At 57.3% G+C, this 15,519-nt stretch overlaps 1 protein-coding gene across 1 annotated transcript; it reads left to right on the top strand.

The window, feature by feature from the left end:
- Nucleotides 1–3,955: 3,955 nt before the first annotated feature.
- SPR (sepiapterin reductase) lies at nucleotides 3,956–7,309 on the top strand. The gene is made up of 3 exons (XM_030947384.1): nucleotides 3,956–4,442; nucleotides 5,219–5,509; nucleotides 6,444–7,309. The coding sequence occupies exons 1-3, from the start codon at nucleotides 3,956–3,958 to the stop codon at nucleotides 6,632–6,634; spliced, it is 969 nt and encodes a 322-aa protein (XP_030803244.1). The 3' UTR covers nucleotides 6,635–7,309.
- Nucleotides 7,310–15,519: the final 8,210 nt, after the last annotated feature.

Raw genomic sequence — 15,519 nt, 5'->3', positions numbered from 1 at the left:
TCCCATCCCATCCCATGGATTCCATCTCCATCCCATCCCATCCCATCCCATCCCATCCCATCCCATCCCATCCCATCCCATCCCATCTCATCCCATTCCATGCCATGCCATGCCATGCCATGCCATGCCATGCCATGCCATGCCATGCATGCCATGCCATGCCATGCCATGCCATGCCATGCCATGCCATGCCATGCCATCCCATCCCATCCCATCCCATCCCATCCCATCCCATCCCATCTCATCCCATTGCATGCCATGCCATGCCATGCCATGCCATCCCATCCCATCCCATTATCCCATCCCATCCCATCCCATCCCATTATCCCATCCCATTATCCCATCCCATCCCACCCTCCATCCTGCCAGGAATCCAGCCGGATGCAGCCGGAGCCGGGGTCAGTCCTCGGGCTGTCCTCGGGAGGTGACACAATGAGCGGTGGGGACAGACACCAGGGGGTGCCACAGCTGGGGTGGCCTTCGGGCAACTCAGGAGTGAGGTCACAGCCGCCCTGCCTGCAGCGCTGGGAGCCACGGCCACGGGGACAAGTGACAGGGCCACCTTGGGGGAGTCATGGCCATGGGACAAGTGACAGGGCCCCCTCGGGAGCCACGGCCATAGGAAAAAGTGACAGGGCCACCATGAGAGCCACAGCCATGGGACAAGTGACAGGGCCACCTCGGGGGAGTCGTGGCCATGGGACAAGTGACAGGGCCCCCTCGGGAGCCACGGCCATAGGAAAAAGTGACAGGGCCACCATGAGAGCCACAGCCATGGGACAAGTGACAGGGCCACCTCGGGGGAGTCACAGCCATGGGAAAAAGTGACAGGGCCACCGCGGGAGCCATGGCAAGGGTGACAAGTGACAGGGCCACCTCGGGAGCCATGGCAAGGGTGACAAGTGACAGGGCCACCTTGGGGGAGTCACGGCAATAGTGACAGCAGCCAGGGCCACCTTGGGAATCATGGCAATGGTGACAGCAGCCAGGGCCACCTCGGGGGAGTCACGGCAATGGTGACAGGAGCCAGGGACACCTTCAAAGCCACAGCCACGGTGTCAACAGCCAAGGTGACAGCTGCCAGCCCCACCCTGCTGCAGAGGAGCCACAGCCACAATGACAATAGGCAGGGCCACCTCGGGAGCCATGTCAGCGGTGACAGCAGCCAAGGTCACCTGGGGTGGCTGCCAGCCCTGCCCTGCTGCAGGGACAGAAACACCCAGGGCCTGAAAGGCATTGGTGCCAGTGCTGTGCCCCAGGAATTGAGGGGCTCCTCTCCAAGGAACCCTGGCAGTGTCACAGCAGGGCAGTGCCACAGCAGGGCAGTGTCACAGGACAGTGTCACAGCAGGGCAGTGTCACAGGACAGTGTCACAGGACAGTGTCACAGCAGGGCAGTGCCACAGCAGGACAGTGTCACAGCAGGGCAGTGCCACAGCAGGACAGTGTCACAGCAGGACAGTGTCACAGCAGGGCAGTTCACAGGACAGTGTCACAGGACAGTGTCACAGCAGGACAGTGTCACAGGACAGTGTCACAGGGCAGTGTCACAGGACAGTGTCACAGCAGGGCAGTGTCACAGCAGGACAGTGTCACAGGGCAGTGTCACAGGGCAGTGTCACAGGGCAGTGTCACAGGGCACTGTCACAGGACAGTGTCACAGGACAGTGTCACAGGGCACTGTCACAGGGCAGTGTCACAGGGCAGTGTCACAGGGCAGTGTCACAGCAGGGCAGTGTCACAGCAGGGCAGTGTCACAGGAGGATGATGCCACAGCAGGGCAGTGCCAGCTCCACAGCATCCCCACATCCCTGGCATGGGGTTTCCTTCTGCAAGGGGTTCCCCTGAGGGAATCCCCCTCAGATCCCTCAGGATTTTAGGTGTCCCTGACACAACCAAACCCGTGCAAGTTTCCCAGGGCAGGGCTGGAGTCCCCATCCCTGCAGGGATTTCCCAGCCCGATGGCTGTGGCCCTTGGGGACAGGGGCAGTGGTGGCCCTGGCAGGGCTGGGATGGTTGGACTCTCTGATGCCAGAGGGCTTTTCCAGCCCTGAGGGTTCTGTGATTCCCTGGCACCAAGGGAAGAGCCCGAGCCCGAGCACGGATGGAAGCGTTCTGCACATTTCCCGCTGTTCCCTGTCCGGATGCAGGCCGAGAGGTGCCAGCCCCGCGTTCCCAGCACCAGAGGGCTCCCTGGGACCCGTCCCTGTCACACCAGAGCGGGGCAGCCGCAGCAAATCCCTCCCGGCGCTCGGAGCGCAAGGAGTCCCCCCAGCGCCGGCTGCGAGGGATGCAGAGCAGCCTCGGGGATTTAGAGACCGATCCTCCCTGGGAGCGGCTGCAATGGGATTCCCAGAGCAGCTGCGGCTGGCCTGGATCCCTCGGACTGCCCCAGGCCAGGCTGGACAGGGCTTGGAGCCGCCTGGGATAGCAGGAGGTGTCCCTGCCCTGGGATGAGATGATCTTCAAGATCCCTTCCAACCCAAACTGTTCTGGGGTTCCATGATCATTTCTCTGGTCTCCAGCTCTGGGCTCATTTGGTCATCAGGTCCCTCCCGCTGATTTTTAATTTTTAAAAAATTTAATTTAGCAGGAGCGACTTTTAGCCGCTAAAAATAAAATCCTTTGGGTTGGAAGCCACCTTAAAACCCATCCCATTCCAACTCCTGCCGTGGGCAGGAACACCTTCCAAAGGCAATTCCAACGTGCCCTTGAAGACCTGCAGGGATCAGGAATGTCCTGATGCAGAGCTGGGCAGCCGGAGGGGCAGTCCAGCAACCCTGCCCGTTTCCAGCCCCTGTGGGTGCCAGGCTGGGAAGCAGGGCAGCAATCCTGATGGATGCAGGAGACTGGAGCTGCCAAAGTGGGAAGGGGGGACCTGGCAGTGACTGAAGCAAGTTCTGCCATCAAGAAGCTACTTGTGAAAAAAATACACATTTGCTGTCTTCTTTTTTTTTTTTTGCTGATGATCTTAATTTCGCCGAATGTGTAAGATTTGCTTTAGCAAAACAAATAGCGCTCTTGGGCTTTTGCCATGCCATGAATTTTTAATGCTTTATTAGAGTGCTGCAGGGTTCCAGCCCAGTCTGTGGCTGCTTAATTGAGTGAAATCCCACTCCATTACCTGCCTGGAACCATCTGGCCTGGCACTGAACAGCTGGGAATGCAAGCCCTGCTGCCAGCTCCTTCCATACAAACCAGGTGTTCCTTGGAAAAACCCTCCCTGGAAGTCGTCTGCACCTTCATGCATAGAGGCATTTATTTTTTTAAAAGGATTTTAGGGCTTTTTGTGATCAGAGAGGGCTTTTATTTCCTAGTAAAGTATTGGTGCTGGGTGTCAAAAGTCGGGATTGCAGAGGGAAAAGGGGAGGGAAGGCTTTGGTGCCCTGCAGGAGCGGCAGGTGGGGACAGGGCTGGACAGGCACAATAAAAGGGAATTTACATCAGCGGGGGGGAAAAATTAAAAATATATTTTTAAAAAATATAGTTTTAAATTTTTTTTAAAGATTAAAAGTTTGATTTAAAAATATTTGAAAAATATGTTGAAAAGTGCACTGAATAAACCTAACGGGGGAAAGGCCAAGGGAGGCTGCGCTGTGGGCAGGCGAGGCCCGGCGCTCCAGGGACGCAGCCACATTACCAGACCCAGTCCTGTTCGCGCTCGTTGCTGGTTCTGATCCCGGTCCCGTGGCTGTTCCTGGTGCCGGGCTCATTCCCGGTCCCGGTCCCGTTCCTTTTCCTCCCGTTCCCGTTCCTTTTCCCGGTCCCGGTCCCGTTCCCGCCCCGCCGCTCCCTCACAGAATCCGCACCCCCTCACAGCGGCCGCCAGGGGGCGCCCCGCTCCGACCACGCCCCCCGAGCGCGCAGTGGGCCGAGCCCTTCTGGGGCCGACCAATCAGAGCCGGCAGCGCTGCCCGCGCTCTCCGAGTGGCCATTCACAAAGCGGCGGGTCATGAATGGGGCGGGTCACGTGGGCAGGCGCGTTCCCACGCCCCCTCCGCTGGGTTCCGGGATGGAGCGAGCACCGGGATCGGGATCGGGATCGGGATCCGGGACCGGGACCGGGACCGGCTCCGGCTCGCTGGGCCGCCACCGCCTGCGTGGTAACGGGCGCTTCCCGCGGCTTCGGCCGCAGCCTGGCGCGGCTGCTGGCGCCGCAGCTCGGGCCCGGCTCGGTGCTGATGCTCCTGGCGCGCTCCGGAGATGCGCTGGCTGAGCTGGCGGCCGAGCTGCGCGCCGGGGCCACCGGCAGTGCCACCGGCAGTGCCACCGGCAGTGCCACCGGCAGTGCCACCGGCAGCGCCACCGGCAGCAGCGAGCTGCGGGTGCAGTGCGTGCCCGCTGACCTGGGCTCCGCGGAGGGGCTGCGGAGGGCGGGCGCTGCCCTGTGGGAGCTGCTGCGGGACGCGTCCTTCGGCCGCCTGCTGCTGGTCAACAACGCCGGTACGACACCGCTGTCCCCGCCTGTCCCCTCCCCGAGCCGCTGCCCTCCGCCCCCGGGGACAGCCGGGCCAGCCCCGCGCGGTTCCGGGCTTGGGGTGCCGGCAAATACCCCAAAAGAGAAAAGGAGCTGCGGGATTTCCCCCTGTCCCGGTGTGGGTTTATTAAAGGAATTAACTGGGGGGGTCCCTGGAGTGCTTTGCTGTTCCCAAGGTTTTGCTGTGCCAGTTGCCCTCCTGCACCTTCTCATGCCCCTGTTCCCCAAATCCAAACCTTCAGACAAATTTCGAGCCCCACTTTGTGCGTCCTTCCTCGTGCCTTTAATGCCTTCAGTGCCCTTTTTATCCATATTGGCTTTAAATCAGCCCTGGGTTCCACGGGGGCTCCAGGATTTGGAGCTGCGCTGGCACAGGGCCCGTGGTGGCCCTTGGGGACGTTGTGCTCCAGGCTGTTTGTGTTGGCACAGGGCTGGCAGGGCAGGTCTCTGTCCCCTGTCACTGCTGGGGCACTGTGACCCGAAATGGGCCGGGCTGGGCTCCTCAGGCTGCTGTGGGACCTGCCAGGGGCTGGGCCCCAAAGCTCTGGGGGTGTTGGGTGTGGAGCGTGGCAGCCAAAGAGATCTGCTCTGGGGTTGATCCCGTCTCTAAGAACTCATTTCCCACCTTTCTGGAGGTGTCCCAGGCCAGGCTGGACACTGGGGCTTGGAGCACCCTGGGACAGTGGAAGGACATTCTTTCAGATCCCCCCCACCCCAACCATTCCACATTTGCTATTCCCAGGCTCCTTGGGAGACATCTCCAAATCCTTCCTGGACCTGACCGACCTGGAGGAGATCGACTCCTACTTCTTCTTCAACATCAGCTCTGCCCTCTGCCTGACCTCCACGGCCCTGAGGGCCTTTGGGGCACGGCCTGGCTGCAGCAGGACCGTGGTGAACATCTCATCCCTGTGTGCCCTGGAGCCCTTCCCCAGCTGGGCCCTGTACTGCTCTGGCAAGGCTGCCAGGGACATGATGTTCCGTGTGCTGGCCCTGGAGGAGCCCGGAGTCCGTGTGCTCAACTATGCCCCGGGTGAGGAGAGCAGCTCCACCTTCTCCTGCCTTTGGGATGGGCATTCCTGCAGCCCAGCCCTGCTCCTGCCCCTCCAGCCCCAGCAGGGCAGGTGGGAGGGGAGTTCCCTGTGCTGCACTCAAAGCCATCTCCCAGCTGGCTTTTCCATTGGGATCGTGGCATTCCAGCCTGGGTTGGGGGGAAGAGACTTGAAAACCCATCCCATTATCCCATCCCATCCCATCCCATGCCATCCCATTATCCCATCCTATGGCATCCCATGGCATCCCATGGCATCCCATCCCATTATCCCATGGAATCCCATCCCATCCCATTATCCCACCCCATCCCATGGCCATTATCCCATCCCATGCCATTATCCCATCCCATGGCATCTCATCCCATTATCCCATGGCATCCCATCCCATGGCATCCCATCCCATCCCATGGCATCCCATCCCATCCCATCCCATCCCATTATCCCATCCCATCCCAATATTCCATCCCATCCCATCCCATTATCCCATGGCATCCCATCCCATCCCCATCCCATCCCATTATCCCATGGAATCCCACCCCATTATCCCATTATCCCACCCCATCCATGGGCAGGGACACCCATGGGTGCCACTATCCCAATGTCCAACCTGGCCTTGGACTCTCCCAGGGATCCAGGGGCAGCCCCAGCAAATCTGGGAATTCCAGCCCAGCCAGGAATTCCTTGCCAAGATGCCAGCCCAATCTCCCCTTTCCCAGTGGGAGCCATTCCCTGGCTCCTGTCCCTCCATCCCTTGTCCCCAGTCCCTCTCTTTAGGGACTCTGAGGATTCCCTGGTATTTTCCCTTCTCCAGGGGAGCATTCCCAGCTCTGCCAGCCTGGCTCCAGGGGTGAAAACAAGCCCTGGACTTTCCTCTCTGCTGAAGTGAATTTTTTGTGTGATTTTCCCTTTCCCCAGGGCCCCTGGACACGGACATGCAGCTCCTGGCCCGGAGCAGGACTGGGGACCTTGAGCTGCGCCAGCGCTTCCAGAGGCTGCAGGAGCAGGGGCAGCTCATCCCGAGCTCTGTGTCAGCCCAGAAGCTGCTCCAGCTCCTGCAGGACGATTCCTTTCCCTCCGGAGCACACGTGGATTTCTTTGACATCTGAGCCCTTCCACTTTCCTCTCCCTGCTTTGCTTCCAGCTGAGCCTTTCCCTGGTGCCTCCAGCGGGACCTTGTTCAAATCCTGGGGGCTGGGAAGCCTTTAAGGACTCCTGTGTGAGCCTTTTGGTGCCTTTTTGGTCTCTGTGTGCCCTTTGGTGCCCTTTTCTGGCTCTGTGTGCCCTTTGGTGCCCTTTTCTGTCTCTGTGTGCCCTTTGGTGCCCTTTTCTGTCTCTGTGTGCCCTTTGGTGCCTTTTCTGTCTCTGTGTGCCCTTTGGTGCCTTTTTCTGGCTCTGTGTGCCCTTTGGTGCCCTTTTCTGGCTCTGTGTGCCCTTTGGTGCCCTTGTGGGGCTGGGCAGCAGCTCCTGCTGCTGAGCCCTCGCTGGCAGGGCTGCAATCCCTCTCTCCCAGGGATTTGGGATTTGTCTCGGTGGAATTGCCCTGGAAGGCTCAAACTCAGGAGTTTGTGGGAGCCAAAGGCACACGAGGGCTGTGCCAGCCCCACAGAGGCCCAGCAGGAGCTGTGTCCCCATGTGTGTCCCCATGTGTGTCCCCATGTGTGTCCCCATGTGTGTCCCCTTTGTCCCCAAGGAGCCATTCCTGGGCTGGGGATGTCCCCATGGGGTGTTTGAGGGTCCCAGGATGAGGGAGGAGATGAGAATCTTGATTCCATGTTCTCAGAAGGCTGATTTATTATTTCATGATATGATATGATATTAAAATTATGTTATATTATATGAAAATTATGTTATATTAAAAGAAAATTATGTTATATTATATGAAAATTGTTATATTAAAATTGTATTATATGAAAATTATATTATATTAAAAGAAAATTACATACTAAAGCTATACTAAAGAAAAGAGAAAGGAGACATCAGAAGGGTAGAAAGGAATAAGATAAATAATAAGTAAGAAATAATATAAGAAATGATAAAATCTTGTGGCTTACCAGAGTCCTGACACAGCTGGGCTGGGATTGGTCATTAATTAAAAACAATTCACATGGGACTAATTAAAGATCCTGTTGGTGAGCAGCCTCCAGACCACATTCCAAGCAATCAGATCATTCTTGTTTACATTTCTTTCCCGAGGCTTCTCAGGAGGAAAATCCTGGCGAAGGGATTTTCCAGGAGATATCCGTGCCAATCGCTGGAGCCCTGGCTCTGTCCCTGCTCACCCGGGGCTCCTGCAGGGCTGGGCTGGGCTGGGTTCTGGTTAAAGAGCAGCAAAACCTCTCCCGGTGCTCTTCCCACAGCCAGTAACCGCCAGGAGAGGGAGCAGCCTGGGAGGAATTGGGAATTTCGGGAGCCTGGCTGGGAGCACCAGCTCAGAAACCGAGCGAGAGTCACAGCAAAGGCACAGCCCGGAGCTCCTGCCCTGCTGCCCTTGCAGGTTTGGGTCCAGGCTTTGCTTTGGGGCTTCAGCCCCTCCCTTTTAACTAATTCTGGGATTTTTTTGGTTATTTTCCCATCAGATTGCAGCAGGCACAGACACGCAGAGACTTTCCCTCGGGAAAGCTGATGAACAGAAGTTGTTTTGAAGCCCTGAAATGTGCCCTGGAAATGCCCCTCTGTGCCCCCTCTACCCCAACCCCCCTGCAGCTCAGATTTTGCCCCCCTGGCTCTCCAATCATTCAAATTCTAAAATCACCCCAATCCTGTCTGCTCTGGGGTTTCTGCTGTGTCTTTGGGGTGGGTGAATTCCTGCCACGGAGGGAGGAGCATCCTGGGTTGAGCCCTGGCTTCACCCAGCAAGGCACCAGAGTTCCCTCCTGGAGTCCTGTCCTCCCCTCCCTGAGCCCTCTCATTCATTCTGTGCTCATTTAATCCTGCCAAGCTCCTAAATCCCCTCTCCCCAGCCAGCCCTGCTGCCTGCTTGCAGCTTTCCTCCCTGCCTGGGACTTCCATTAGCAAAAATCCCTCTGAGCTCCCAGCCCTGGCACTGGGAAGGTTGGGATTTGATTCCTGCTGGGTTTGTGGGGCTGGGAAACCTCCCTGCTGCTGAAATGTCCCCCCTCTCCTCATCTGCATCCCTGGAGATTTTCCCATCCCCTCTTGGGCAGGAATACTTTGGGATCTGGCTCTCTGCATAAAATAACCTCAGAGCTTCCCAAGGTCCCAGTTTTCCTGTCCTCTGGGCATTCCCTGGCTCCTGTCCCTCTGTCCTTTGTTCCCAGTCCCTCTCCAGCTCTCCTGGAGCCCCTTTAGGGATTTGAAATATTCCCTGGAATTTTCCCTTCTCCAGGGGAACACTCCCAGCTCTGCCAGCCTGGCTCCAGAGCAGAGGGGCTCCAGAATCCCAATATGGTTTGGGTTGGGAGGGACCTTAAATCCCATCCCATTCCCACCCCATCCATGGGCAGGGACACCTCCCACTGTCCCAGGTGGATCCAGCCTGGCCTTGGGCACTGCCAGGGATCCAGGGGCAGCCCCAGCAAATCTGGGAATTCCAGCCCAACCAGGAATTCCTTGCCAAGATGCCAGCCCAATCTCCCCTTTCCCAGTGGGAGCCATTCCCTGGCTCCTGTCCCTGCAGGCCTTGTCCCCAGTCCCTCTCCAGCTCTCCTGGAGCCCCTCCGGGGATTTGAAATATTCCCTGGAATTTTCCCTTCTCCAGGGGAACACTCCCAGCTCTCCCAGCCTGGCTCCAGAGCAGCCCCAGGGTCTCCTCTGACCCTGCTGGGACAGGTCCATGTCCCCTGTGCTGGCCCTGGACCATTCACAGGTACCAATGTCCCCTGGGTGGTGGAACCCTGGTCACTGAGAATTCCAGCCTTTCTGTGCTGCCAGGCTCTGACCCTCAGGAGAACCCTGCATTGACCTGAGGCCATGGAGAAGCTTCCAGAATGGAATGACAGGACTGGGATTTGAGTGTGGAGTTTGAGTAGAAGTGTGTGACATCATAGGGGGGGAAACTCAGAGTTTAGGGTTTAGAATGTAGTGATGTATATAGAGCAAGATGCAGGTTTTGGGGTGGAGGCTGATCCTTCTCCTTCTCCTTCTCCTTCTCCTTCTCCTTCTCCTTCTCCTTCTCCTTCTCCTTCTCCTTCTCCTTCTCCTTCTCCTTCTCCTTCTCCTTCTCCTTCTCCTTCTCCTTCTCCTTCTCCTTCTCCTTCTCCTTCTCCTTCTCCTTCTCCTTCTCCTTCTCCTTCTCCTTCTCCTTCTCCTTCTCCTTCTCCTTCTCCTTCTCCTTCTCCTTCTCCTTCTCCTTCTCCTTCTCCTTCTCCTCCTCCTCCTCCTCCTCCTCCTCCTCCTCCTCCTCCTCCTCCTCCATGGGTTTGGGTGTTTTTGTGTAATTGGATACAAATTCCCCATTGCAGGCCATGGGTGGTTGGTTGTTGGGTTAAAAGTGCAAATAATTCAGAAATAATTTCTTAATTGGACGGTTTATCCTTAAAAGGCCTTGGAGAGAGAGATGGGGCTCCACTTTTAGTCTGTTGAAGTGCTGCAGAACTCAGGGTTTGTGAGACTGTGACAGAGATAAGAACTGATAAACATCTGAGTAAGAACAAAAATTCCATCTCAATAATCAAATCCCGACCTTGGTAAAAAGAAATTAGGACTCCACACCTGGGTACCAACATCCATGAGGTACCAGCACTCCCAGGTGCCAGCACCCCCTGGGCATCACCATTCCCTGGGTACCAATCCTCCAGGTACCTACATCCCCCTGGGTACCAATGTCCCCCATGGACCAGCACCTGTGGGTACCAAAATCCCCTGGGTGCCAGCATCCCCTGGGTACCTAAATCCCCTGGGTGCCAGCATATTTAGGTATCAAAATCCCCTGGGTACCAGCATCCCCTGGGTACCAAAATCCCCACGTTACCAAAATCCCCTGGGTGCCAGCATCCCCTGGGTGCCAGCATCCCCTGGGTACCAACATCCCCTGGGTACCAACATCCCCTGGGTGCCAGCACCTTTGGGTACCAAAATCCCTTGGGTGCCAGCATCCCCTGGGTACCAGCATCCCCTGGGTGCCAGCACCTTTGGGTACCAGCATCCCCTGGGTACCAGCATCCCCCAGGTACCAGCATCCCCTGGGTACCAAAATCCCTTGGGTACCAGCATATTTAGGTATCAAAATCCCTTGGGTACCAGCATCTTTGGGTACCAGCATCTTTGGGTACCAGCATCTTTGGGTGCCAGCATCCCCTGGGTACCAGCATCCCCTGGGTGCCAGCATCCCCTGGGTGCCAGAATCCCCTGGGTGCCAGCATCACTGCGGGTGCCAGGGTTCTCTGGGTACCAGCATTCCCTGGGTTCCGGAGTTCCCGCGGAACCAGCCCGTGTCCCGGGGGTGCTGCGGGATGAGAAGACGAAATGCCACGATAACTTTCATTTCCCTTTCCCGGCATTTCCAGTCACCAGCGGAGGGCGTGCCGAGACCGGGGAACAGAGCCCGGGAATGCCTCTGGAAAAGCAGCGGCGTGCGGGGAGGGGATGGAGCGGGGTTCCAGCTCCTCCTGCCTCCACACCCATCCTTCGGCATCATTTTGTAGTCAGGATCCGCGTCCCCTGGCCGGGGGCTTTGCCAGAGGCTCCAGGAGGGGAAATTCAGAAGGGTGTTAAAAATAAAGGAGTTTGGAGCTCTGCAGAGCTCTCCTAATTCCCACAGCTCAGCTGGGCAGGTGTGTCCCCATGGATCCGTGTGTCCCCTGGGGAGCCACGGGGTTTGGGCAGCGCTGTGTCCTGGGCTAGGGGTGAACCCTGCAGGGAGTGAGCCCAAAACGAACTCTCCTACATCTCCTTCCCCTTCCCCTTCTCCTTTTCTCCTTCTCTTTCCCATTCTCCTTCTCCTTTTCTCCTTCTCCTTTTCTCCTTCTCCTTCTCATTCTCCTTCTCTCCTTCTCTTTCCCATTCTCCTTCTCCTTTCCTCCTTCTCCTTTTCTCCTTCTCCTTCTCCTTCTCCTTCTCCTCCTTCTCCTTTTCTCCTTCTCCTCCTTCTCCTTCTCCTTTTCTCCTTCTCCTTTTCTCCTTCTCCTTTTCCTTCTCCTTTTCTCCTTCTCCTTTTCTCCTTCTCCTTTTCTCCTTCTCCTTCTCCTTCTCCTTCTCCTTCTCCTTCTCCTTCTCCTTCTCCTTCTCCTTCTCCTTCTCCTTTCTCCTTCTCCTTCTCCTTCTCCTTTTCTCCTTCTCCTTCTCCTTCTCCTTCTCCTTCTCCTTCTCCTTCTCCTTCTCCTTCTCCTTTCTCCTTCTCCTTCTCCTTCTCCTTCTCCTTCTCCTTCTCCTTCTCCTTCTCCTTCTCCTTCTCCTTCTCCTTCTCCTTCTCCTTTTCTCCTTCTCCTTCTCCTTCTCCTTCTCCTTCTCCTTCTCCTTCTCCTTCTCCTTCTCCTTCTCCTTCTCCTTCTCCTTCTCCTTCTCCTTCTCCTTCTCCTTCTCCTTCTCCTTCTCCTTCTCTTCTCCTTCTCCTTCTCCTTTTCTCCTTCTCCTTCTCCTTCTCCTTCTCGTTCTCCTTCTCCTTCTCCTTCTCCTTCTCGTTCTCCTTCTCCTTCTCCTTCTCCTTCTCCTTCTCCTTCTCCTTCTCCTTCTCCTTCTCCTTCTCCTTCTCCTTCTCCTTCTCCTTCTCCTTCTCCTTCTCCTTCTCCTTCTCCTTCTCCTTCTCCTTCTCCTTCTCCTTCTCCTTCTCCTTCTCCTTCTCCTTCTCCTTCTCCTTCTCCTTCTCCTTCTCCTCCATGGGTTTGGGTGGTTTTGTGTCATTGGATACAAATTCCCCATTGCAGGCCATGGGGTTAGAAGTGAAAATAATTCAGGTGTCATTTCTTACCTGGGCAGTTTATCTGTTAGAGGCCTTGTGGAGAGAGGGATTCCTGCTGGAAATTGAGTGCAGCTTTCAAGCCCCAAACCCCTCCAGCCCTGGGGTGTTCCCCAGGCAGTTCTGATTCCCCCCCAAACCCCACAACTTCCCACCTGCAGCAAAACCCCGTGCAGGGCATTTTGTCCCTTTTCCCTCTTTGCCCCCTTTTCCTTCCCCCTGAGCAGGGAGATAAAGCTGTGCAGGCGCCTCCTGGGCTGAAATCCCTAAAAAATGTTACAGAGAGCCCCGAGCTGGCCTCAAGAGCGGTTTGGGGCAGGAGGGGCTGGCTCTGAGCCGTGCTTTGGGGTGACATTGCCCCCTCCCCGTGCCCTTTGTGCCCGTGCTGGGCTGGGCTGAGCCGGGGCTGGGTTTTGCTGTGAGCAGGGCTAGGGGCCGGCAGCACCTAAAGCCCCTAAATCCCCCCAAAATGAAACCCAGCTCACCGCTGACCCTTCCCAAAGCCGGGCAGCTGCCCTGGCTGGGCAGGAGCTCCTGTGCCCCTCCTGAGAGCTCCCCCAGCTCGGGGAGAGGCCCCCTCCCCTTCCCTGAGCCCTGAAACGCCGAGCTGGGCTCTGCCAGCCCCTTTGGGCCCGGGGCCAAAGGGGCAGGAGCTGCTGCCCTGCCAGGGGATGGCACTGGGGGATGCAGGATGGCACTAATGGACACAGGATGGCACTGTGGGACCCAGGATGGCACTAAAGGACCCAGGAGCTGCTGCCCTGCCAGGGGATGGCACTGGGGGACACAGGATGGCACTAAAGGACCCGGGATGGCACTGTGGGACCCAGGAGCTGCTCCCCTGCCAGGGGATGGCACTGGGGGATGCAGGATGGCACTGTGGGACACGGGATGGCACTAAAGGACCCAGGAGCTGCTGCCCTGCCAGGGGATGGCACTGGGGGACACAGGATGGCACTAAAGGACACAGGATGGCACTGTGGGACCCAGGATGGCACTAAAGGACCCAGGATGGCACTGTGGGAGCCAGGGGCTGCCCCCCAGCCAGGGGATGGCACTGGGGGACACAGGATGGCACTAAAGGACCCAGGATGGCACTAAAGGACCTGGGATGGCACTGTGGGACCCAGGGGAGCTGCTCCCCTGCCATGGGATGGCACTGGGGGACCCAGGATGGCGCTAAAGGACCCAGGATGGCACTGTGGGACCCAGGGGCTGCTGCTCTGCCAGGGACATGACACTGGGGGACACAGGATGGCACTAAAGGACAGAGGATGGCACTAAAGGACCCGGGATGGCACTGAAGGACCCAGGAGCTGCTGCCCTGCCAGGGGATGGCACTGGGGGATGGAGGATGGCACTGTGGGACCCAGGAGCTGCTCCCATGCCAGGGGATGGCACTGGGGGACCCAGGATGGCACTAAAGAACCCAGGAGCTGCTCCCATGCCAGGGGATGGCACTAAAATACCCAAAACCACACGAGTGTCCACGCCAAGGTGGAAAAAGGGAAGTTTATTTTCTGACTCCAGCATTTATAGATTTCTGAAAGTGGCAGCGGATTGGAGGGTGACAGTGCCACCTCTCCAATGACACCGGACAAACCCAACAGCCCATCAGATTTCTCCTCCTCTATGAAAGGATGAAAAACAATGAGTTATTTACAGAAAGCGTGTGAAATAATAAGTTATTTACAGAAAGTGTGTGAGGAAGTTTTGTTACAAAAGTGTAAACATCAGAAGGCTTAGAAAACCTTAAAAAATCAGGGGGAAAGGGCTGGGGGTGCCCACACAGAGACCCTCACCCTGCAGGGCCCCGGGGATGCTCCTGGAGATGCATCCACCATCCAAAGGCCCAGAGGAGCTGTTTGGGATGTGCTGGAGCTGTGCTGGGATGTGCAGGAGTGAACCTGAGTGTGTTGGAACAACAAACCTCTTCCTGCTGAGCTGGGTCCTCTCAGAGGCTCCTCCTGGGGGCTGGAGCCCCTGCCTGTCCCCCTCCTGTCCCTCTGTCCGTCCTCGCTCTCAGCCCTGTGAGCCATGTCCAGCCACGTCCCCTCCTCGCTGTCCCCCGGCTTTGGTGGCCTCAGAAGCAGCTCCAGCACGGGGGGTTCTGCCCTCAGGTGAGGCCACACCTGAGAGCTGCCCCAGTGTGGGCTGATGGCAAAGGCAAGGTGGGAATTGTGTCGCTGTGCCCCTGGCTCAGGTGAGAGCCCACCTGCAGAGCTGCCCCAGCCCTGGGGCCAACAGCAGGAGCACGTGGAGCTGCTGCAGAGAGCCCAGAGGAGGCCCCGGAGCTGCTGCAGGGCTGGAGCCCCTCTGCTCTGGAGCCAGGCTGGCAGAGCTGGGAATGCTCCCCTGGAGAAGGGAAGGCTCCAGGCAGAGCTCAGAGCTCCTGGCAGGGCCTGCAGGGGCTCCAGGAGAGCTGGAGAGGGACTGGGGACAAGGCCTGCAGGGACAGGAGACAGGGAATGGCTCCCACTGGGAAAGGGGAGATTGGGCTGGCATCTTGGCAAGGAATTCCTGGCTGGGCTGGAATTCCCAGATTTGCTGGGGCTGCCCCTGGATCCCTGGCAGTGCCCAGGCCAGGTTGGACATTGGGGCTTGGATCCAGCTGGGATCATGGAATCATCCTCCTGCCCATGGATGGGGTGGAATAGCAATGGGATTTAGGGTCCTTCCCAACCCACCCATTCCATGGGTTCTCTCAGCTCCTTCTCTCCCCACTGCCTCTCTCCAGGGCCGTTTCTGTGCTTCCAGCATCTCCTGCTGTTCCCTGGCTGTGATCATTCCCTGCAGTGACTCTCCTGGTCCATGGCACAGGAGCAGCTCCCTGCTGGGCTCCCAGGAATGCAGGGAATGATCCCGTCCTGAGGCTGCTGGGGCTCCAGGGATGCTGGGGAGGGATTTTCCCTGCAGGGCCAGGAGCTGCATCCCAGATCCTCTGGGTTCCTTCCCATTGGGACATTCCAGGATTCCTGGATGGAATTCTTCCCATTGGGGCATTCCCGTGTGGAATATGGAATTCTTCCCATAAGGAAATTGCAGTATTCCCATTTGGAATATGGAATTCTTCCCATTGGGACATTCCAGGATTAATATTTGGAATATGGAATTCTTCCCATTGGGATATTCCAGGAT

Source organism: Camarhynchus parvulus, chromosome 4 (assembly GCF_901933205.1).
Source record: "Camarhynchus parvulus chromosome 4, STF_HiC, whole genome shotgun sequence".
Lineage (NCBI taxonomy): Eukaryota > Metazoa > Chordata > Aves > Passeriformes > Thraupidae > Camarhynchus > Camarhynchus parvulus.
This window is presented reverse-complemented; position numbering and strand designations above follow the sequence as displayed.

What these genes read in the sequence shown, in the direction of transcription:
- SPR (XM_030947384.1), top strand. Translation starts at nt 3,956, where the DNA reads ATGGGGCGGGTCACGTGGGCAGGCGCGTTCCCACGCCCCCTCCGCTGG. An exon ending in GCTGCTGGTCAACAACGCCG is followed by an intron (nt 4,443 to 5,218) that starts GTACGACACCGC and finishes TGCTATTCCCAG; the next exon opens with GCTCCTTGGGAGACATCTCC. An exon ending in TGTGCTCAACTATGCCCCGG is followed by an intron (nt 5,510 to 6,443) that starts GTGAGGAGAGCA and finishes CCCTTTCCCCAG; the next exon opens with GGCCCCTGGACACGGACATG.